Source organism: Syngnathus floridae, chromosome 16 (assembly GCF_059516105.1).
Source record: "Syngnathus floridae isolate MCC-2025c chromosome 16, RoL_Sflo_1.0, whole genome shotgun sequence".
In the NCBI taxonomy this organism is placed as follows: Eukaryota; Metazoa; Chordata; class Actinopteri; order Syngnathiformes; family Syngnathidae; genus Syngnathus; species Syngnathus floridae.
In genome coordinates, this window is record NC_142428.1 from 4,863,235 (window position 1) to 4,885,564 (window position 22,330).

Below are 22,330 nucleotides of genomic sequence, written 5' to 3' on the forward strand. Positions count from 1 at the left end.
GTAGAGAGGCACAGCGAATGATCTCATCCTTCCAGCAGCAGCTGCATAGCGCAGCGAGGCAAAGTCACAACTTTTTTCTCCCCGAGAAAACTTCTAAGTTGCGTCTCGGCTAGGATAAAAAAAAAAAATCATATTTAAAAGAAAAAAAGCCGAGTCGACGCGCCAACGTTTGAAGGTTAAAAAGAAGACAGCGAGAGGAAGTGGATGAAAGAGGTCGCGTGTTGCAGTTTCATGTCAAGGACTTGTAGGAGCCGAATCGAACAAAGGGAAAGGCTTCGAATTGTGTCTTCAGAAAAAGGAGAGAGAAAAGCACCCCGGAAAGCACAGAAGGTGAGTGGCGGGGGGGAACTGGTGCATTTTGGTGGTCGCACTCACGTACACCTCTGCCGCCACCGCTGGGGACGACGCGAATAAGGTGCAACGATGAGTCAGTGTGGAGACCCTACCCGTGTTCCCCTAAAATTACAACTAAAGAGGCTCGAGGGGGGTCGGTCGGGAACCGAACCCCTTCAAGCCCTTTTGGCCGTCGTTGCTGCTGTCAAAAATCCGCATTGTCCCCCAGTGGTACTCCCAGAGCCCATTCACAGGTGGTACCGTGAACGTTACATGGCTGTAAATTGTTAGTTTCTATGCTACTTCATTAACATCTGTATTTTCCATAATGATGTAAAACTCATCTCAGTTTGGGTTTCCCTCAGAAGGCCATTATGATTATAAAAATCATAAAATCTGTCTAGTCACCCCATAATATTTCCATACAATGTGTTTATGTCAAACTGTTATAAAAGACACAGTTGACAAATATTTAATATACAACTACTGTATAGTTCATTTTCTATTCGGCTGTGCTTTGGGTAGAAATGCTCAATAACTATTTAAAGTAGGCTTTGCACAATCAGTATTTTGGAGCCAATTTCTGATCAGGAAGTTTAAAGAGATAAGAGTTGGCCCTATTTCAACAACTTATGAACACTAAATTAACTGAATTTACAGTCGATCGACACCATTCGCAACCTGATCCACGAAGAGCCGACATTTGCGTATAATTGAACTGAATTCGGAAAAATAATCAGGACACAGCGTTGATTCAATAGTGCTGCATCGATGTGGCAATGCAGCGCCACATAGCAAACAAAGCTTTTGTTTAGTTAGTCACAACCATGCCACTGTGACAACCTGTCCAACCTTCAGTACTTAAAAACACCTTTTAAAAAGCCATCTCATTAAAACCAATTTCCCCTTCATCTATTTGAATCACAGCATCTGTGACAGTCAAGCAAGGAAGGGCAACTTTAAAGTTCAGCCCTGGACAAGGATCAAGCATTTTTGGCATTCTTTGAAGGCTTAGCTTGAGCCACAGTGGCACGGTTTCTTCCACTGCCATCTTCACTTGTGTGGTTAATCTGCGCTTTGTCTGCTTTAATTGTAAGTGTTGATCACACAGTATTTTCTTTCTTGCTATTTGGGCTTTCTCTGGGAATCGTAAGCAGCTGCTGCAGAGGAAAGTATGCACGCTCTATTTTAATATACCACAACGCTCTGGCTTGACAGGCAAGGTTAGGAAAATACAGCATTGTTCCGGACGGTAAGATCATGTTGAGACTCGTCTGCGGCCATATCAGTCGAACTCCAAAGATATTGTAGCAGGAAATTTCCAGCGGAGATTTCAAATACCTGTTGCTAACCTGTAGCCTGATATTTGTCGCACATTTTAGAAGCATGCTAGCTCCTGTCCTGCAAGTCTTATTGGAATTGGATAAATGATTGACGAGTTAAGCACGATAGCTGCTAACCCACACCTCTGATAAGATATTTTGGTCAATGGAGGTCGTGGTTGCTGACCAGGGGGTCACATTTGCTGTTTAGTGGACCCACCAACCTCATGGATGACATTAAAGGGGAAGTCAACCCAAAAATGTTCTTTGCAATAATATGTTATATTTGCCTCTACTAGTCTAAACATGGAATTTTGATTAATATTTCATTCATGGGATATGATTTAAGCAGCAAAATTCAGTTGTTTTTATCCATCTCAGGAGGCGGCCATTTTGTAACTTGCTGCCGAGTAAAATTGACATCACGTCTCAGGTCACAGCCAATCACAGCTTAGCATAAACGCTATGGAATTACACGGCAAATGCTGATTATTATACTAATGTGCCGCTGTCAGGTTCATACTGAGAGCTTTACCAAATATGGCAAAATGGAATGATTTTTGTATTTGTAAATTCCCCCTTCAAAAGATTATTTCCACACGTTAGAACTTTTTATATTGTTATGATTCCAACACAATAGACTGATGCAATGTGCAGACCCATAATTAACAGTTGACAAATAAGTTGCTGACATTTTTTTGGCGGTAAAAGGGCATAAATCAAAACAAACAATCCAGCTCCAGACTTTTTATTTTGACGCTTTGCATTCTTACTGTTGCTAAGCCTTTGTTTCCGTTTTGTCTCCTGAGGGGTAATAGCTCAAGCAAAGTTACAAGGCAACAAACAACAAGAGGAGCTTTGTGGCCCGTCACAAGTGGCCACTCCGGAATGTGTGGGACGCAATTATCCTAAGTGGTTGTCCCCAAATGCTTGAATGAACTGTTTACATTATATAATGAACGATGTGATTGCCGCCGTTGTTATTAAGCGCTGGAGTCTTCAGTTACCTCGGCAATTAGGCCTAGCTAGCTTCAGTCGGTTGAGCACGAGACTCTTTAACTAGTTTCCGGAGAGAAGTCGGTCTTCTTGGATATCAGGTACCTGATACTGCACAATGGTTTTACTAACTTCTCTTGGCTAACAAAAAAAGCTAATTAAAATTCTGACATCAATGAGCCAATAGTGAAAATGACTCCATGATGACCTCAGCTAGCTTCTAGCTGGTGACCAAAAGGCTTGATGGCTTTGACCGTAATGAGGTGTGACTACGGCTTTCCTGCTTGCCTCACGGTCGGAATGCTCCGCTTTTGTCCTCGTCGGAACCGACCTCAGCGCAGCGGCCGCGAGCTGAAAGTACGCCGCTGTAGGGGCTACAATGGGGATGATGTCATCCCTTTCATCGGGGATAAATCCCAGCGAGCAACTCATCCCCTCCATCCCCGGCGAAACATTCTGGAAGTTTGATCCAGCAGAAATTCACGATAACTCAGGCGCTTTGCAGGTGGCGGCGGGTTGTTTTCAGTTTCCTCAGCTTCTCTTGGTGGTCTTTTAAGTTTTTGCGAAGAGGAAAATCTCAAGTTGACTCATTCCTATCATCCCGTTCCCGACTTTTAAACCAACTGCCACAATTATGCAGAAATCCCACCACCACCACATCGATGCTGGAAAGAGATGATAGCGAGGAACCACTTGAAAGAATCTAAAGTGAGACAAACAGAAGAAAACAACTTTTGGGATGCTGATGATAATCTGCCGCCGGCGATCTCTTGACGTGCTCGTTATTGTCCGGACATGTCTGCCAGTTGCTACTCTGTCTCTCAAGTTTGGTTTGCTTCCCTCTCTGGAACACATTACACACACTTCTGAGGGAAATCCAAACACGCAGAAGCAGAGTTGCAGGCCTGCCTCTCATGCCGAGCGGCGTGGAAAATAATTGAGAAAAAAATAGAAAGCAAGAAACCACAGAGGTTTTTCTGTTGTCCCCGCGGTGGGCCGAAATCTGAGACAGAGGCAGGAATGCTGAAAGCTTGTTCATGACTGAACTTGAAGCAGATCTCGACGTATAGACAGGTCGGTTCAGCTCATCTTCATTCCTACCCGCTAGTTGCGTTCAGGTGCGACATGTGATGTTGTTGTGGAGTATCGGCGGAATGCTGACACATGGCTGCCTGTTCAAACACTTACTTTGCTGCTGAGCATAAGCACGCCGCAGGTTGTGTTCTCAATTGCACATCCTCGGCCTTGCATCCATTTCCACCCTTTGACTTCCTGCCCTGCTTTTTAATAGTGAAAGCAAAGAATGAAAGCAGAGTAATTCAAAGACTTCCTTTCCTCAAGCGGGATTACCTTTCAAACTAGCTCAGGTGGATTCAGAAAAACATCCCTCTTTTATGAAACCTATTGCTTTGACTAGCTAGGAAAATTTCAAACTAGGTCGATTTAAAAACACTTACATTTGGGGTTATATTTCACATCTGTGAAAATTGCCTTTTAAGCGTCGGATATCTGACCACAAATGGCGCAGCAACACATGTAAACAAACAAAAAAATTCATATAGTCTTTACCCTCTGCGGCAATTTCTGACTCATTTAGTGAAATAACTTCATCATCATTAAGTTATTAAAAGAAAATTCCTAAATATTCTTCAGGCCCCTTCCCATCACTTGTCAGTATTATCTGACAAACTCGTAATGAAGTCTTTAGCGGTGTTGTTCCAGGTGCACAGGTCAGATTGGGTCCGTTCATAACAAACATGGCTGCTTTCCCACAGTCTTTCCTCTGTGGCTGCCTGTTTCCTGTACGTTTCATTGATGTGTTCCTGGATACGGACTAGCATAACACAAAGTTGGGCGCTATGTGTGAACCGCGAGCTTCGGTCGTTCACCTCCTCCGGGGTTTCGACCCTCGGAATCGGTGTAAGTGGCACGTTGATGTCATCGCCGAGGAGGAGGTGAGCTCTTGCCATGTCTCTGTTGATGCGATACTTGACCTGAATGCTAATAAGGTGCTAGTTGCCCTCGGCTACTGGAAAGTGACAGCCAGCATCTTGTTTTTTTCTCGTTTGTGTGGTTGTGACCCTTTGTTTATTTTTTGCACCATCAGAATGAGAAGGCAAGTCAAGCCGACTGCAAAAACGTTTGTTCACAACTGCCAATTTCAAAATCTTTACAAATAATACAAGGACGTAAACGGAATTATTACTAGAAACCGGTTGTGGGGAAAAAAATAACGGCTATACTGTTAGCATCGGTTGCAAAATCTGATAATATCACATTGCAGCTCGGTCTCTGTTTATTCTCTTTCGGCTTGAGTGAGAGAAGCGATCAAAACAAAAACATCAGATCCGTGGATATCTCCGATTTTGCTCCTCTTGCGTAATCTGGCATTTGCAGGCTTTGTGTTTAATGAAAGCAGAAATAGTGCAAAAGCTGCATCGCTACATTGCAGCTCGAAATGTCATGCGGCTTGTGTTGGAGCCAGCTCGTGACCGCGCTAAACCGCAGCGAGCGAGTTTGCGTGTGCCGCCCGCTCATCAAACCATCGCAAGCCACAACTTGCAAGCGCAAATATCTTCCAATCCTGTTTTGGCAGGCCTTTATTGTATTCAACAAGCATCAGTTGTTTTATCAAATTGCTCAGGCGGATGAATTTAATTTGTCGTCTTTGACTCAAAGGTCCTTGTTTTGTTCCCTCCATGCGTAATCAGGCCGAGGATGTGAAGTGGCTTCTAAACGTCGCAGGTTTCTGTCATATTGACGCCTGTGCTGTGAGAATTTCTCAAGTCACCGTTGACTCCGCCCCCCCCTGACCTCTGACCCTGTCCTCATTTCAAACATTTATTTGCTTTTATGTCTTTTCTAGTCTAGAAGCCAATTAATAATTAAACTTCCTGAAGTTTTTTTTCCTACAAAAGCCACACACACACAAAAATTATTAAACTCATAACACGTTTATATTACCGAGGGTACGGGGAGTGACCCAAACCCACCGGCGGGCTCACCACACGTGCATGGTGTGTGACCGCCGCATATTTACACGCTGCACGGCATACCATAAAATAAAAATCTTTGCTAGCGGTGTTTGCGCAATCATGATTGACATTTTGATTTCTTGCTGTATGACCTCATTGTGTACTGTCTCTCTGCTCAAGCTTGCCTTTTTTATACCCTCGGCGTTTCTTCTTTTGTGTTCCAGATCCATTCTCGCAAAGATTTGACCGAAATTGGCACAACACCCTCCACCGTGCATCAACGGTGCTAATTACCCCGCTTCAATTTTGCCCCTTTAATCCCAACTTTGCTGCAACGTTTGCATCCCAAAACGCACTCAAGTAAACAAAGTCGAGCGCCAAGCCTCTTGCTGAGCACGGCGTATTTGTTTGGTCACAAATGAGGAGATATTTACCCGGCGAGAAGAGAAACGCTCGTGAAAAAGCCCCACACCAAGACCGCAATTTTCTTTATTTGTTGGCAGATTATTTCTAGCGCCACAACATTGGCATTAAAATGCTAATGCTCACCTGATGTAACCTGTGCAGCAGGTTACGACTCAAAAAGTGTGTAAATGCTTGTTAGAGCTGTTAAAGGGCAGCACGGAGGAGGGATTGTTTTATTAAATGTAGATTTTGAATGTCACCTCAAATGGGTCGCCCTCATTAGAGGGCCTCGGGGGGCTTGTTTGTTACCAAGGATACTCATTACTATCGTAGTTGGCTCCAAATGACGCATTGTTCCAGCAGAGCGATTTCTTTTACTGCGGTAGCAACTGAAATAATAAATTATTTGGAGTAACGGTTGTAGAAATAGTGATTTAATCTGTGTGTGAAATCAAGTGCCTTCACAAGTTGGAGTGTTGTTACAGGTTGAACTCGGGGCTTTGTCATCAGTTTCTGGCGAAGTGCCACCACTTGTGGTTCCGCCGCTTTTAACTTAATGACGATCTATTAGCTGTCATCCGCACGTGTAAATCTTTTGTCTCGCCGACAAATTAACCTGCTTTAAGTCACAAGCGGCCGAGCGGTTTTCACAGACGGATAATACGCATCGCAGTTTTTATTGCTGATTTTTTTTTTTTGTTTCAATTCTAAATTGAATTGGGGATTTACTTGCCAAGTCATATTTCAAAGAGTGAGAGAAAAGTCGTAAAAAAAGACTGAGCTGTCTATGACTGAAAAATGTGACCCCCTGCTGATATCCTCTTTTTATGCAGAGCTGTGCCGCATTCTCTGCATTTGTTTAAAAGTTGGAAAATGTCGAGAGAAAAAACCTTCACAGAGAAAGTATTCATTGTTAAATCTGGTACTAGGAATAGTACCTGATTGGAGCTACAATTCAGGAGAAAAGAGGACCTCATCTGAGGGTGTGCTAAAACGAAAACGCGAATCAAAAGGCTATAATCGGATTATGCTTAATTGATTTAAAATGTGTGCATGTACAACATTATGTACAGTAGTTCCGAATTTAATGGCCAATTAATCCGCTAATCTTTTGGAAACAAGCCCAAATTGAAGTGCTTGTACCTTTTACAGTATATCTAATTTGGAGTTTTACCTGACTTGTTTTTATTGATCAGATGATATCTTGGCAGAGATTAGAGGTCGCGCATAATGAAGAGCGCTCGGAGAGGAAAAAAAAAAAGGAGTGCAGTGCTGCCTGGAGAAGAATGCAAAAAATTCTAATGAGGTGACCCTGCTACTGAACTGCGGCAGTTGGGAGCTGAGGTAGCGCGTCGGGGGGGGGGGGGTCTGCTTCAGGCTGCACTTCCCCTCTCCCCGCACCCGCCGTCAGCCTGCAAACCACCGACCGCATTAGTGAGATGACGAGCCCCTGTTGCACATAAAAAAAACATGCGAGCAGCCCCTGAACAAAACCAGCAGCAGGAGAAATGTTAACAAAGAAAAAAATAAACGCTCCAATTGCCCCACTGGAAACATAAACGTCGTTCTTTACTATTCCCACGCTTATATTTACAATGATCGTAAATCTAATATTACATTTATAGGGTATAACTATAAATTAAAAATCCCTCGGAAATTGCATGAAAATGTTCCCATTTCAACAACATCTCCAGATAGCATGGAAATCACCCCCTCGGGGCCTCCGAGGAGCAATCTCATTGGATGCCTTGGCAAATGCTTTGAGCTGATCTCAGCGTATCATATCCTTTACCACAACACAATATTCAACTCGATGCACTTCGACTCATTCTTCAATGCCGTTTTATCGGAAAGAGAAGATACGATGCTGTTTTTAGTATCTCATCGGCAAGGGTTCCTAAGTCCTGAGCAGGTACCAGGTTGATGCTACATGGCTAGAAACAGAATATATGCTCGATTAGCTTAACCTGTTGCTTGTTTTAATTTTTTAATATTCCAGTATTATCACGACAACCATCGCAAAAGGTTCAGTTTTTGACATTTTCTCGTAGAATCCTTATTGGCGCAAGTAAACACGCATGCTAATGCTAGTTTACGCTGTTCTTCTCTGAGCTGTTATCTTGAGTTTCCTTTCAAATGTTTGTTAGCATCAGACAAAAGCGTTGAGTGTTTGCAATTCTTTTTCAAAGTGGGAAAACAAACTCCAATCTTAGCTAAGAGGGCGCCATGGCGAGACTGTCCTGTGCGGTGCGAAAGTGGCATTAGTGTCACTTTAATGACAAAGCAGACCACCTCAGCGGTGTAATCCCCTTTTTTTTGTGCCTCTCCGACATTGGACATTTCTTACAAAACCTCCTGGACCACCCAGGTAATGACATTGTTGACAGTGACCCCATTTGGTGTCGACGTCTCGCCATATAAAAAAAAAAGCAGTGAATGTAAAAGATTGCGGACGGCTGTATTCGAGATAAGACAATGTCTGTATACATTCCAAGCGCTCCATCCGAACTTGAGTGAAATCCACTTCGCCAACGCGGCGCTCACACAATAATAGCGATGATGAATGGTGACGCGCTGTCACCGGTTTCTCAAGCGCTTTGACGCCATGTGATGTTTACACCCATTTGTGGTCAGTTGAACAATTCGTCTAGCACGATGCACATCTCTTCGAGACGCGCTCGCTTTGCCAGAAGCGGGGGGACCTCTCGTCCGTCAGAGCTCCCCGAGCAATTCGGCTGATAGGGCCTGAAGTCATGATGTCATCAGAAGCTTAAAAGTTGTTGAGAATTTGTCCCAGCATGCCCTGCTACTTTTCTTCCTGCGGTTCTTGCAAACAGTCATCACTTCCAATTGGTGGCATTCCAGAAAGTGACTGGACTCTGTTTGTCTGCCAGCAAGGCCTTCTGTCTGCTTTTTCTCTCAAGTTGCCAGACTGGCAAGTTTGAGCTTAGTTCTGTTTCTGCCAGATGTTTTGATTTAGCCGACCGTTGTTGCGGCAGCTTTCTTTTCGGAATCAATCCGTCCACCTGATACAACTATATCAATTTTATTATTTATGCAGTTAACCCATTGCCCAAATTTGCTTTTTCCATTATTTTGTGTCATTTCCCCAAATTGTTGAATCAACAGTGTGTGATTGCGTTACACAACTTATTTAATGACCGTCATATGACACTCATTCCCATTTGCGTGAGAGTTTATTCCCCTCCCTAATAGTTGCCACACTCTTGTCAAAGACTTCTTCCATCCCTCTATGCTTCTTCCAAAACCAAATCCCCTCCTCGATACTTGTTTCTCAGCCTAATCCTTATCTCCGCAACTCCTTTTTTTGCATCTAATTCATCTGTTTTTCCTGGCAGCCCTCATGTAAACAACCGTAGCAGTGAGCAAAGTATCCCTTGCCAGATAATTTTTCAAAGACTTCACTGTTTTGGAATGAGGCCTCACTTACGGGCCAAGCCAGGACAGAGAGATCTTTGTGCCTGCTACCCATCAGGCCCGTCGAGTCCTTAGAGCAGGGTGCGATTAGGGAACATGTCGGACCCATGGGCTGTGTGGAAGGGGAGCTTTTCAAAAAAAGCGTACGTGTCGGCCAAACAACCCCTTCAGCTCTATTCAGCCGTGCGGCAATTACCGGCTTGTACGACAATCTTTCCCGTCCTTTGTCGCAACTTTGAAAACATGTTGTTTGTGAATACGTGTATTGAAAACCAGTCGGGACTTGTTCTTCGGATTGAGTAACGAGTCTGTTCCTTACTCATCATGCTACTCATCTTTCCTCCTGATTTGCCTCCTACCACTGAAAGTTCCTTTTTTTTTGGTGTGTGTGTGAGTCACTCACAGGTCATCTGTTATTATTCTCTCTGTCCTCTTCTATAAGCAGTACTTTGATTATCTAGCCTCGGTTCTTTAGTCATCTCTCTGTAGTCACTTTAAAGCTAACCAAAAAGGAGGTCAGAGCTAATTAAACTCACCTCGTCAGCACATCTAGATCTCTGGAAATGACCTTCAGACCAGTGAAATGGTGGCGGAGAATGGCGAGAGTAAGGATGACAGGATAGGGGAAAAAAGAAGATGGCTTGTTTTTTTTTTTAATTGCCTGTCTGACAAATAACGTGTACACACACACGCTCCGCTAGGCAATTTATACCTTTTATTCCGACAGCCGCCATTGTCCTTTTTTGTCTGCGAGCGAGGAGATAAGCCTTTTTTTTTTTTCAGGGATATGCGTTTGTGTTGTGCTTTTCCACCATGATCATTCTAGATGCATCATTTGTATGTAGGTTAGCATTAGCGGCTATTCTGTATTAGCAGAAAGGACAATAATATGTATGATGGAGTTTGACATGCAGAGTACACAAATACTTGTTATGATTAGTATTAATTTAGAGATGCTTATGATATTTATTTTTACTTTCAATAAATAAAGTTGGCTGTGATGCTGTTGATGTGATGTGCTGCTGCAGCCTCGTCACAGTGAACATTGAGTTCTTGTGGTTAATAGGATCACAGGCTCAGTCAGTCAGTCAGTGGGACTCTCATTTCCTCCACGATCCAAGTGCCAAATAATGGGGGGGGAAAAATCTGGTAAAAAAATTGGGTCATATGTCTAATTTTTTTTGACAAAGTACACAAATGTGCACTGAAAATATTAAAAATGCACCAGTTTAATTGCGCAATAGCTTTTTGTGGGACTACTGTAATATTCACATGAAAACAAAAACAAGTACGAGAACGTGCCTCATGATTATTTTTGTCTTTTCAGGTCAATGTTTGGAGTAAAAACATGCTAATGGGGGGCTTTATCGCAGCGGCAACTGCTATGCAAGCTTGAGTGAGGAACAGTCGGGCTTGCCCCTCCCCCCTTTTTTTTTCTTCTGCTGACAATCAACCTGCTCATGAAGTCAGGGAGCAGCAATCCATTCCTGAGACAGCCATGTCTACTTGCTGAGTGCCTTTAGCCTTCGGCGCTCGTGTCATGACCAGCCTTAAGCGCCCACCAATGGATTGCACCGTCGGGGGCTCCGTCCCTGCCACCGATGAGTTTTACCCTCGCCACCTGCGCGTGGTGAATGGCGGCGGCGCTGCGCCGACCCGCACGGACAACGTCCACGGTACCGTGAGCGGGGGAGTACCCAAAATGGGCGTAAGGGCACGTGTGGCCGATTGGCCGCCAAGAAAAGACGTTTCACGGGCTTTGTGGTACACGGCCACGCCGCCTGAAATCATGAACGTTCCTCTAAAAAATCACGTTAAATTAGGATCAATCATCAGCCCTCAGGACTCGTCAATGCTGCGAAATATCCACAATACTTTAAAGAATCGAACGCAGGCCCAGGCGAACAACTACTGCACGGACGCTCGGTATTTAGCACCAGGAGACTATGGAGGTCGCCGGAACCCGCAACAGAAGCGAATTCGTCAGCGCAGCAACAGTGACATGACCATCAGTGAGATGGAAGCCGGCGGAGACAGCGGCGAGGAATGGGGGTCACCGACAACCCCTAAATGGTCGCCTCTTCACCGCGAGTACGGCAGCACGTCTTCGATAGACCAACACGGGGCTGCCGGCGAGAGCTTCTTTGAAATGCTTAAAGGCTACCAAGGAGAAGTGGATCAGCGTAGCCCAGCTCCAGAACAACTGGAGGACATGCTGAATGTTCGGTCCAAGCAGGCCACCCGTGACCTTTCGGAGAACGCCGTGGACGGTCAGCCTCCGAAACCCAAAGACAGGGAGAAACCCCCAAAGAGACGCACGAAATCCGAAACCGGGGGCGAGTCTATATTCCGTAAGCTTCGGAACGTACGAGGAGAGTCGGACTCTCCGAGAGCCGGATCGGACGTCGAGGACAGTCGACTGGATGAGACGTGTCCGTCGTTAAAACCGTGGGTCTGTCAGAAAGGCTTCGCCCACTACGACGTCCAGAGCACGCTCTTCGACCTCAACGAAGTCATTCAGTTGCGGCAGAACGCCGGCAGGAGGAAGAACAACACCACCACCGGGGCTTCCGCCGCCGCCGTCGCTTCGGCGACCTCCACCCTCTCATCCACCCACAGCCTCCCGTACAGCTCCCCTAGTGGCAGCCAGGAGGATCTCGACTCCCGAGAAAGCCCCGGTTTGGATTCAGGGGACGAACAGAGCAACGAGATGCTACTCGGTTGCCCCTGTTTCCGAAATGAAATCGGCGCCGACGGCAACGGCAGGCACAGGTTGGGAGCAAATTATTATGGACTTGTCGGCGGTGTCGCTGGTAGCTCCGGGAATTTAAACGGAGAAGGAAACATATACGAAAGCTCTTTAAGCACACACTGCACCAACGCTGGCGTAGCCGTGCTGGAAGGACCCAAGGAGGGCCCGAGTACGCTCAGCGAAAAGGCCAAACAGTACATCGTGGAACACGTGGACCTTGGTGCTTACTACTATCGAAAGTTCTTCTACTTAAGGGGTAAGAGTTTTTTTGTTTTAAACATATATTGCGTCTATATTCCTTCACGCTCTTCTTTCTGCCTTCAGAACATTGGAACTACTTTGGGATCGATGACGCTTTAGGTCCGGTGGCGGTTAGCTTGCGCAGAGAAAAGTTGGAAGAAGACAAGGAGCACGGTCAGCAGTATAACTATCGCCTCATCTTCAGAACAAGTGAGGTCAGTTGCTCTTGCCAAAGTGAGACACACACACATTCGTAAAAACTGGAGGAACCACTTGCGGCCTACCTCCCAAATATGGCAAACACAGGTTCATTGTGAAGGCCTGTAATAGAGAAAATACTCGGGCTGCGTATGATAGCAAAGTGATTGAGTTCAGACTCGGAGCACAATGTGGACTTTGTGTTCTGCGAGGATCCCGACTCCCACATCTTCCTTATTTCCTCTTGAATTCTCTTCTGTTGTTTTAAGTCAGTGATGTGTTTTTTTCATTCTGACGTTTGGGGAAGGAATTTTTCATCTTCTCATTCACTAAGGAAAAAAAGATTTTGGGGAGTGCATTCCATGTCAGTCTCATCAACCTTGTCATTTTTTTGTCCTGTCAGCTCACAACACTCAGAGGTTCTATCTTGGAGGATGCCGTGCTCTCCACCTCCAAGCATGGCAACGCCCGAGGGCTTCCCATTAAAGAGGTCCTGGAGTACATTCTCCCAGAACTGGATCTGTCTTGCCTCCGACTGGCCTTAAACACCCCCAAAGTCACAGAGCAGCTGATGAAACTGGACGAGCAAGGAGTAAGATTTCGGCAAAAGCTCCACAGGAAGTCCCCGTGATTACCGGATTGAAGGAATTACTGTGTTTGTTTTTTTTCTCATTCCCAGCTGAGTTTCCAGGTAAAGGTGGGCGTGATGTACTGCCGAGCCGGCCAGAGCACGGAGGAGGAGATGTACAACAACGAGATGGCGGGTCCCGCTCTGGAGGAGTTCCTGCAGCTGCTAGGGGAGAAGGTTCGCCTCAAGGGCTTCACCAAGTACAGAGCCCAGCTGGACACGAAAAGTAAACACTCGCTAAAGCACGTGTGTCAAACCTCCGGCCCGTGGGCCGCATTCAGCTCCAAATACATCCTGCCCCTAGGACATTTGTTATTTATTTATTTATTTATTTATTTATTTATTTATTTATTTTCCCACTCTCTCCAGCGGACTCCACAGGCACACACTCGCTGTACACATCCTACAAGGACTACGAGCTGATGTTCCACGTGTCCACTCTGCTACCTTACACACCGAATAATAAGCAACAGGTAAATGAATACTATGTGGAAGAAAATACCGTTGTTGTTTTGGTTGTCGGATGTTTTTCTCACCTCATCACTTCTTTCTAACAAACGACTGTAATTGTGTGTCTTTGGATCAGTTACTGAGAAAGCGGCACATTGGGAACGACATCGTGACCATTGTGTTCCAGGAGCCAGGTGCACACCCCTTCACCCCAAAGGCCATTCGTTCTCACTTTCAACACGTTTTCATTGTTGTGAGGGTGCACGATCCCTGCTCGGATAACACCTGCTACAGGTAGGAGACCTTCTCTGCCTAATTTTCCAGAATTTTTTCCAGTAGAAAAGTTATAAATAAATAAATGCATAAATAAATAATATTTTTAGTATTATATATTATATGTATTTATTTATTTCACGGTTCTGGACACATCCAAGACAAAATGAAATATTTTTAGAGTCAACTGTCCCAAGGTCTGCAGTTTATATTCTGAGTCCATTTTGAGCACACCACCTTGAGGCTGACAAGATGATGGATGTTACGATGACCAGCTATGAATAAGACCACATCCAGAGATGGAGAATACCTGTAATAATTCTAACTAAGTCGCACTATTGGATGCTTTGCAATAACCCCCGTAAGCTCCTCACCACTCAGGAGTGCATTAAAGACAAAAAGCATAGTCCAGAACCGGAAGGCATGGGTCACACTGAAAGTAAACAAAGGGGAAAAAAAAAAAGGATGAATCTGTGTCAGCAGTCAAAAAAATGGTGGATACTGTTACACTTATAAGTCGAGTTTACGCAAATGGGGCATGCTTCTGTATTATATTTTTAAGTGACCTTCATTTTTGGAATGACTCAAATATTGTGGCCTGGCTGATTCTTGCTTTCCCTCTTTTGAATGGAACATCTCCAAGCAAACACACACAGTGTGTGTACACATTGTCGCTACCTCTCCTCGCCTCGCTCGCTCACTAATTTCTTCGCGAGGCTCGCTCTCCACGCTCGTTGACAATAGAAGCGCCCGCTTCGCTTTTACTCCCAGCCCCGCCACTTTGCCTTTAGGGCGGCATGAGCCAGAGTGGTCTGAAGGAGTTAGCGGCATGCACATGAAGTGCTCACTTGAGCCAGACATGCATGTGATCGGGAAGGATTGCAGAGTTTCCCAGAGCTCAGCGAGACTACCTCAGGAGCGGACGGGTCAAAATCGCCTTGGACTGAATTATTTGAAAAACCTTTTTGGCCTTTTTTTATTTTTTTACAAACTAACTGATGGACACTTAAATTCCTGTTTGGATCTTGTGGCTTTTTAAATACAAAGAAAGGTGACATTCTGGTCCTCCTTGTTTTTCTTCTGGATGAAATTGAGAGGTGTGGGACAATAGTGGAACTACCCCACCCAGAGGTGCCCCCCCCCATCACTTCACATTAAGAGATTAATTCCTGATTGTTAGAGTTCTTCCCATGGATGCCTTTCACTTATGACGGAGTTTAATTGGTGTCCGTGACTTAAAACCGTGGGACCGGGAGGTAAGTTCTAGACTTCTTGTTGTTGTTGATGCAGTGGTTTGGATTCCTGACGAGAATTTCAACGGATTACACCCACACGCAAACGCATTCCACATGTCGTTCCGTGCAGCGTGTTTGATGGCTACAATTTGTTGAGTCATCAGGATATTAATAGCTCGCTGTTGGGATTCGATAATGTTCCCGGTCAACACCGGGCCAGAACGGAGCATTAGAGGAGCGGCCCGGGGGCCAGCAGGGCGCTAATCTGCCGCTTTCAACCGCTGCCCCGCCGCGGAGACGTCTTGCGTAACTCCCTCTTTGTGTAGGAAATGAAGGCTGTTTGCGAGCTGGAGCCACGGTGGCTTTCGTCCAAACCGGAGCAGCGCTGAGAGTGGCAGGTTGGCTGCTACGCTGTCAACTAAGATGGGATGTATAGTATTTATATCTTGGGTTTAGTCAGGCGGAATTTGCAACATTCCTCCTACTGCCAGTAGATGTGTTTAATGAAGTAGATGCAAACTTGTCACAAGTGTCATAGCCGCTTATTCAAGGCTACTCCCCCCCTCCCCCTACTGACACTTACACTTATTTTCTGTATGAGTGACTTTTCAATGTTTGAAAAGGAGTCAGCTAGTTTCCTTTTAACTAAAGCCAACCAGAACCGAAAACGGGTGATTGGCAGTAACCGTAATAATTTGTTTTCTCCACAGTGTGGCTGTTAGCCGCTCCCAGGACGTCCCCCCATTTGGTCCACCAGTCCCTAAGGGCGTGACCTTTCCCAAGTCTTCCGTCTTCAGGGACTTCCTCTTGGCTAAAGTCATTAACGCTGAAAACGCCGCTCACAAGTCGGACAAGTTTGGCGCCATGGCCACGCGCACGCGGCAGGAGTACTTGAGGGATTTGGCTGAGCGTCATGTGACTAATACTCCAGTGGAACCCACTGGGAAGTTTCCATTTATTTCCCTGGCGCACAAACGACGGGAGAAAACCCGGCCGTACAGTGGGGCGGAGCTCCGGAGCTTGGGCGCCATCACTTGGCAAGTTCACGCTGAAGACCAGGTGGCAGGTGCGGAGCGGGAATGCCTGTTGGCCGTTTCGAACGATTTCGTAATCCTCCTGGATCAGGAAGCCAAAGCCGTTGTGTTTAATTGCGCCACCCGCGACGTGATCGGTTGGTCAACCGGAAGCCCCGCCTCCTTGAAGATCTTCTACGAACGTGGTGAAAGCGTATCGCTTCGTTCCATCAATAACAACACGGAAGACTTTGGAGAGGTGGTCAAGAGACTGGAGGTCAGTCCGTCTCATCTTGTCAAGATATATTTGACTCAAGTGCTGGTTTCATCTGTTGGTTTTTATCCTCCAACTTAGCTTCTGACCAAGGGCAGTCAGACTACCGAGATGACGCTGCGTCGCAACGCCTTGGGCCAACTGGGCTTTCACGTCAACTTTGAAGGCATCGTGGCGGAGGTGGAACCCTACGGCTACGCCTGGCAGGCCGGGCTGAGGCAAGGCAGCCGACTGGTGGAGATCTGCAAGGTCGCCGTGGCCTCGCTGTCACACGAACAGATGATCGACCTACTCAGGACATCCGTCACCGTCAAAGTGGTCATCATTCCTCCGCACGAAGACTCCACACCACGCAGGTAATTGGACGATTAGCATACCCCATTTTGTTTTTAGCTTTTCACAATATAATACAAAACGTTTTCTTTCCACAGAGGCTGCTCAGAAATTTATCATATGCCTTTAGTGGACTACAAGAATCACAAAGAGGGAATGCCCTATGAGTTGAAATTCCCCTTCCGCCCGGCCACCAACAGCAACACCAAGTGGCCCAGAACATCCTCCAGCCCTCAGACGCGGCCTGCGGGCTCGGGCGGTACGCTCATCAAGGCTCCTCCGCCGGACTTCGGCAACTCTGCTGCCATGCCGCGCAGTGTGTCCAGCGATGGTCGACCCGTAGTTCCTAAAAGGTTGCCTATAAGCCCAAAGGGATAAAAACGAAATATACATTGGTGCTTTATCTGACCCCTGTGTGACATCATCCTCACAGGTATTCACCTGGAAATGAAAACTACGCCCTCGCCTGCTCAATCGTGATGGGCCGCACGCTTCACAACACAAACTCCCCCTCCGGCCTGCCCTACACCGACAACATGAGCTCCAACCACTGGAGGCAGAAGTCTATGCCTGAGGGGTAAGTGCATTTCTCTATTTCTACAATATCACAAGTAAAGAAAAATAATAATAATGCAGCCCGGTGATGAAAGATGTTTTAAAACTTAAACAAGTTTGGAGCTTCCCGTGATTTTGATGGAGTTCAAGTAATACCCCTGTGGCGCCTCTCTTGTAGGTTTAATAACAACAACTGCCAGTCCCATGTGTCGTCTGCGCGACTGTTGCCAGGTGACAGTGCTAGCGCCATCAAAATGGGCTCCAGCACAGGAGCTGCTTGGTCCCGAAATGGCGAGAGTGAGGTTACGTGTACACAAGGGGGGAAAAACACTCAAGGTAAGAAGAGTCTTTTATTACAGTACTTGAATCAGAAGTGACTTGGTCCAAAAAAAACTCATTTCTTATCTGCCGTGTCGGCGCTGGCAGAAACGTCCAAGGTGCTCATTCCTCGACTCCAGCCACCCGAGCTGAGTGGACATATTTCACCCAACAAGAGCGCTAAGGTGAGCAGAACATGTTGACATGTCGACGTGGTCTGAGATGTCAAACCTTTCTGTCTTGTGTTTTGGCACAGGTTGACGCTCCTTATTCCTCCAGCCAGTCCAGCAGCAACACGTTGTCAAGCAATGCCTCAAGCTCCGCCCACAGCGACGACAAGTGGTACGAGGTGGGGTCGCGGTCAGGAGTGCGCGGGGATTTGGAGCTCGGCGCCTACCTACAGGGCGCGTCCACCGACAGCGGCATCGACGCCACGTCTTTCACCGCCACCCAGAGCAGCACGGCCTCCTCCAACGCTGCCTTCAGGACCACCGACGGCATCCCGTGGCAGGACGAGACGGGTGGGCAGAGCGGGACCAACTCCTCACCGCCCGCTCCAGACTCCCTCGCTCCTCAAGGTGGTGAGAATCCGTTGAAGAGCCCGTCAGCCTTCCCAGATGGAGCTTCCTACACCCTGAGTGACTCCGCCTCCCAGTCCAGGTTTGCACTTACTTGTTATTTTGTCCTCCAATGTATTTCAGATTCAGTGATGCTACATTACCATCGTGATGCTAGCACTAAGTTGAAAATCCACTTGACCGACTAGCAAAAATAAGCATTAGCGTAACGTAAACATAACATAAAAAATACTGTGTTCTTCGTAATTAATCAAAGTTGGCCTCTTCTGTCTTTTTTTTTGTAAGTATACTGCCAAGTGTGCACCACACTGCCCCCAAGAGCCCAAAGAGCACACAGCAAGACTTTTGTAGATATTCTATTGCCATTATTTTAATATATTATTATACTTTATTTGTTACAAATTTATTTTCTGATTGTTCTTTGACGTTATACTTAAAGCTGAATTTTTGTAGAATTTTGTTTGGTTTTTTTTCTAAATCAATGAAGAGTATGTATAGGAAATGTAATATACATTAAGTTTATCTCTTACAATCTTTTTATGTTTTCATATAATATAGTGGTGTCTTTCTTAATTAAAATCACTTTTTTTTCCTTTGGGGGCATCTGAAATAGATTCATGGTATTTCAGTTCTTTTCAATAGGGAAAATTGATTTGTTATACAAGTAGATTGAGTTACCAGCTTGGTCATGGAACAAATTAAATTCGTCAAGGTACCACAGTACATCCTGCATCATCCCCGGCGAAAAAGTCAGACGCTCTGCGGTTTGGGTTTTGAACAAAGGATGTGCTTGCGTATGTGTGTGTGTGTGCGTGCGTGTGTGCGTTCTCCATCCCCCCCAGTATCCATGATAGAAAGGAAATGCTTGAAGTTGCTAAAAAAGCAGACTGTGAGCTCAGCACTGTTTCCCCCCCTCCTCTTTTAAATCCCACTTCCTTTGAATCAACCAAAGCTCCCTTCCCTCGCTTCTTCACCCAGCCAGAAATAACTCGACGTGTACATTGGAGGCTTTGTTTTATAATATGTGCATGCACGTGCGCACGCACACACAATTCGAAAACTTCTGCAGATGCAGATGATGGGCTCGATGCAAGGACATTGTGTCCTGTTTTTAATCGGGCTGAATTAATCAGCATGCAACTGGAGAAACATTTTTATTCAGTGAACATCTATTACGTATCAAATTTCATCTAGAAGATGCCAGATTATTTTTTTTCCCCAATTCATGTTGACATGGCATCTATCCCAATAGGCGCTTTATCTTTCTGTCATCCCTCGCAGCACACCGATTTCTAGCCCCTCCGGAAACCAAGAGGAGCCAGCAACCGACACCTCACCCACCTCCCAGAATTCCCCGGGGCCCAAGACCTTCTATCCGAGACAGGGGGCCACCTCAAAGTTCTTAATCGGATGGAAAAAACCCGGAGGGACCGTCAACTCCATTGACTTTGGCAGCACTCGGAAGTACGTTTTCTCTGAATACTTTAAGATGGATCTGGTCCAAGTTGTCATTCAGGGTAGGGAGAGAGCGCTGCATCCTCCTGCTTCCTGCTGTTTTACTTGATATATGACTGACTGGGAGTGAATATATATAGGCTCACTTGTCATGCTCCCGCATCAGCCCCCTCCTCTTTTTTAAAAAAAAATAAATGTGGGCAACAGTGACACCATGTGGTGGTTTGCGGTAAGAGCTAATTCCATTTTGACAATGAAATTTTACTTAAAAAGCATCTGATAGTCACCAAAACGCAAAATCCTCATTAATTTAATTCATATTTTTTTTCTGTCCAGACGGCACCAGAGTGATGGTTTACTGGTCAGTCAGCCGCAGCTCCGAGCCAACCTGCGGGGCTCGCAGTCACCCCAGCGGCACACCGCCAAGTCCAACCTGGAAGAAGACCTGAAGAAGCTCATCATGCTTGACAGCCCTCCCCCCACCACTAGTGAAGAGAAGGTACCCAGGCAGATGATTCAATATAGCCATTTAGAGTGACCTCTAAAGTTGAACGGCAATTTGTCGTTGACACCAAGTGGAAGTTTTACAACTTTCTGGTGGGCTCAAACAGGAAGCCTGTGACGAGACGACGCCGGAGTGTCAATATTTGCAATTCGCAAACACACTCCAACTCTTCACACGGGGAGGTCTTTTCAAACAGTAATTTTCAAAAAGTCGTTGGGAGTTCAAACAAAATGTTCTGGAATAACCTGTAGTGTTTTTTTTTCTCTTTTGGTCTTTTTTTTGGGGCAGCTGGAATGGGCCAGACTATATGATAATAAGGTTGATTTAAGTTGATTATGCTTTTTCTGATATCCGCCAAATAGCAAGGCCTTACTATATATTGATAAAAAATATATTTTTCCTCCCCCCAAAGCCATTCCCTGCTCCGACGCCTACCCGCCGCACCCTCCAGAGAACCCTGTCAGATGAGAGCATCTATAGCGGGCAGAGGGGGTCCATCTCTAGCGACAAGCGTGACACCCCCACAGACCTTCTGTTCAGCTGCTCGACCGTGCCGCGCTCGCCCACCGCTCGCAACGCAGCCAGCCGTCGAGCGCCGCGCAGATCCTCGGGTACGCTTGGGCTAATATTGCTAAATAGCATGGAAACAGGGCTGTGGGGTTTCATTTTACACTTCATTTTCTTGTTCCAGGAAACTTATCCGCTCCTGAGAGCACCGACTTGGAGCAAGAGAGGGCGAATCAGCAAGCGCAGGATCCTGCCCTTATGCCCCTCCCTGACACCAAGACAGATGGCCCTCTGGACTGGGCCCACCTGGTAGATGCCGCCAAGGCCTTTGAGGGTAGGACCATGTTGGAATATTTGAACCGGAGCGCCCCTGTACAGATAAAGTTGATGCAATACCAATCACAACCAAAGGGGTTCGCCGTTGGACCACTTTGTCTCCACTTCTGAATAATAATCTGTGTGCTTGGTTCTACAGAGCAAAGATTGGTCTACCTGGCGGCCCAGGAGGAGAACGCCGCCGTGGCTGAGAGCCCAGCTAGTGTCAGCCCCCAGCAGGCTGAGCCACAGACAGCCCCACTGAGACAGCCATCGCCTGGGTAAGATCCAGTCACCGGCCTTGGACCATTTGCTCTTATTTACTTGTGTCCAGCCCTGTGCCTGCCGAGTTTACTACCACCAAAGACCTCTACTAATGAATTACCACCTCTCCTCAAATCGTGGCCCACTGTGTCTCAATTACGCATGACCTGCAAGATCCCCCTTGAAAAATAAACCCTTCCATCCGAAACTGGAAAAATGACTTTTACTATGACACCTTCATTGTTCACGCTATTGCTTACTCGAACATTAAATAGGCTGATTACCAAAACAACAACTTTTCAGTCTAGTCATTCTAAATACTAATTTGCTTTAATATAACTTCAGCACCTTATCACAGATATCTCTGGCGCCATCTAGCGGCATCCCAGACAAAAACAATGCAAATAGGTGAGTTTTTGGAGGAAAAAACTTGGGATGGATACACAAGGGAAAAAACATGAAAAGGTAAATCATTTTTTAATCAAATTGATATCCATCTGTCAATCAAAGCTGGGGACTGTGTGTAAGTGGCGCATGGAAACATCATCAAACAGAATCCCCCTCCAAAAAAAAAAAAAAAGACCTCACCCCGAACAAATGACCTACACTTAATAGACACGTTGTACTCTCTGAAGTTAAGTAAATAAACGCTCCAGGCCACTAGGTTAGACATACCTCATTAATGCTGTGCAGTAGAATCGGTAGACCGGAACCAGGGAAGGATTTTAGTGTCCGGGGCTCAACTGTGCTGTGAAATGACTGCATTTTAAAGCACCTGTACAAGTGCCAAAGTTTGTCTTGAGATAATGTTTTGTTTGTCTTTCTTTCTTTTTCACAGCGAGATGCCAGCCTGTTTAATGGGGAAAGTCAGCCAACTGGAGTCAATGGTGAAGGCGCTACAGGAAGACCTGAAGAAGGTGAGTTGGATTGACTTTGAATGTTGAAAGTAATGTCAGGTGGATTGCTGA

At 45.9% G+C, this 22,330-nt stretch overlaps 1 protein-coding gene across 4 annotated transcripts in view; it reads left to right on the forward strand.

The window, feature by feature from the left end:
* The window catches only part of LOC148385226 (signal-induced proliferation-associated 1-like protein 1), a 26,225-nt gene continuing 3,895 nt past the window's right edge, over positions 1–22,330 (forward strand). For all 4 annotated transcript variants that reach the window (XR_015853164.1, XR_015853163.1, XM_088356530.1 and 1 more), the window contains exons 1-20: positions 1–330; positions 10,797–12,477; positions 12,546–12,676; positions 13,063–13,251; positions 13,339–13,513; positions 13,657–13,760; positions 13,874–14,031; positions 15,956–16,535; positions 16,614–16,888; positions 16,964–17,218; positions 17,299–17,442; positions 17,599–17,756; positions 17,847–17,923; positions 17,995–18,398; positions 19,598–19,780; positions 20,108–20,270; positions 20,689–20,887; positions 20,968–21,117; positions 21,259–21,379; positions 22,201–22,279. Coding sequence is in view for 2 of the 4 variants with exons in the window: in XM_088356530.1 (XP_088212656.1) it covers positions 11,010–12,477; positions 12,546–12,676; positions 13,063–13,251; positions 13,339–13,513; positions 13,657–13,760; positions 13,874–14,031; positions 15,956–16,535; positions 16,614–16,888; positions 16,964–17,218; positions 17,299–17,442; positions 17,599–17,756; positions 17,847–17,923; positions 17,995–18,398; positions 19,598–19,780; positions 20,108–20,270; positions 20,689–20,887; positions 20,968–21,117; positions 21,259–21,379; positions 22,201–22,279 (5,013 nt within the window). In the remaining 2 variants the exon portion in view is untranslated. The remainder of the gene's footprint in view (positions 331–10,796; positions 12,478–12,545; positions 12,677–13,062; positions 13,252–13,338; positions 13,514–13,656; positions 13,761–13,873; positions 14,032–15,955; positions 16,536–16,613; positions 16,889–16,963; positions 17,219–17,298; positions 17,443–17,598; positions 17,757–17,846; positions 17,924–17,994; positions 18,399–19,597; positions 19,781–20,107; positions 20,271–20,688; positions 20,888–20,967; positions 21,118–21,258; positions 21,380–22,200; positions 22,280–22,330) is intronic.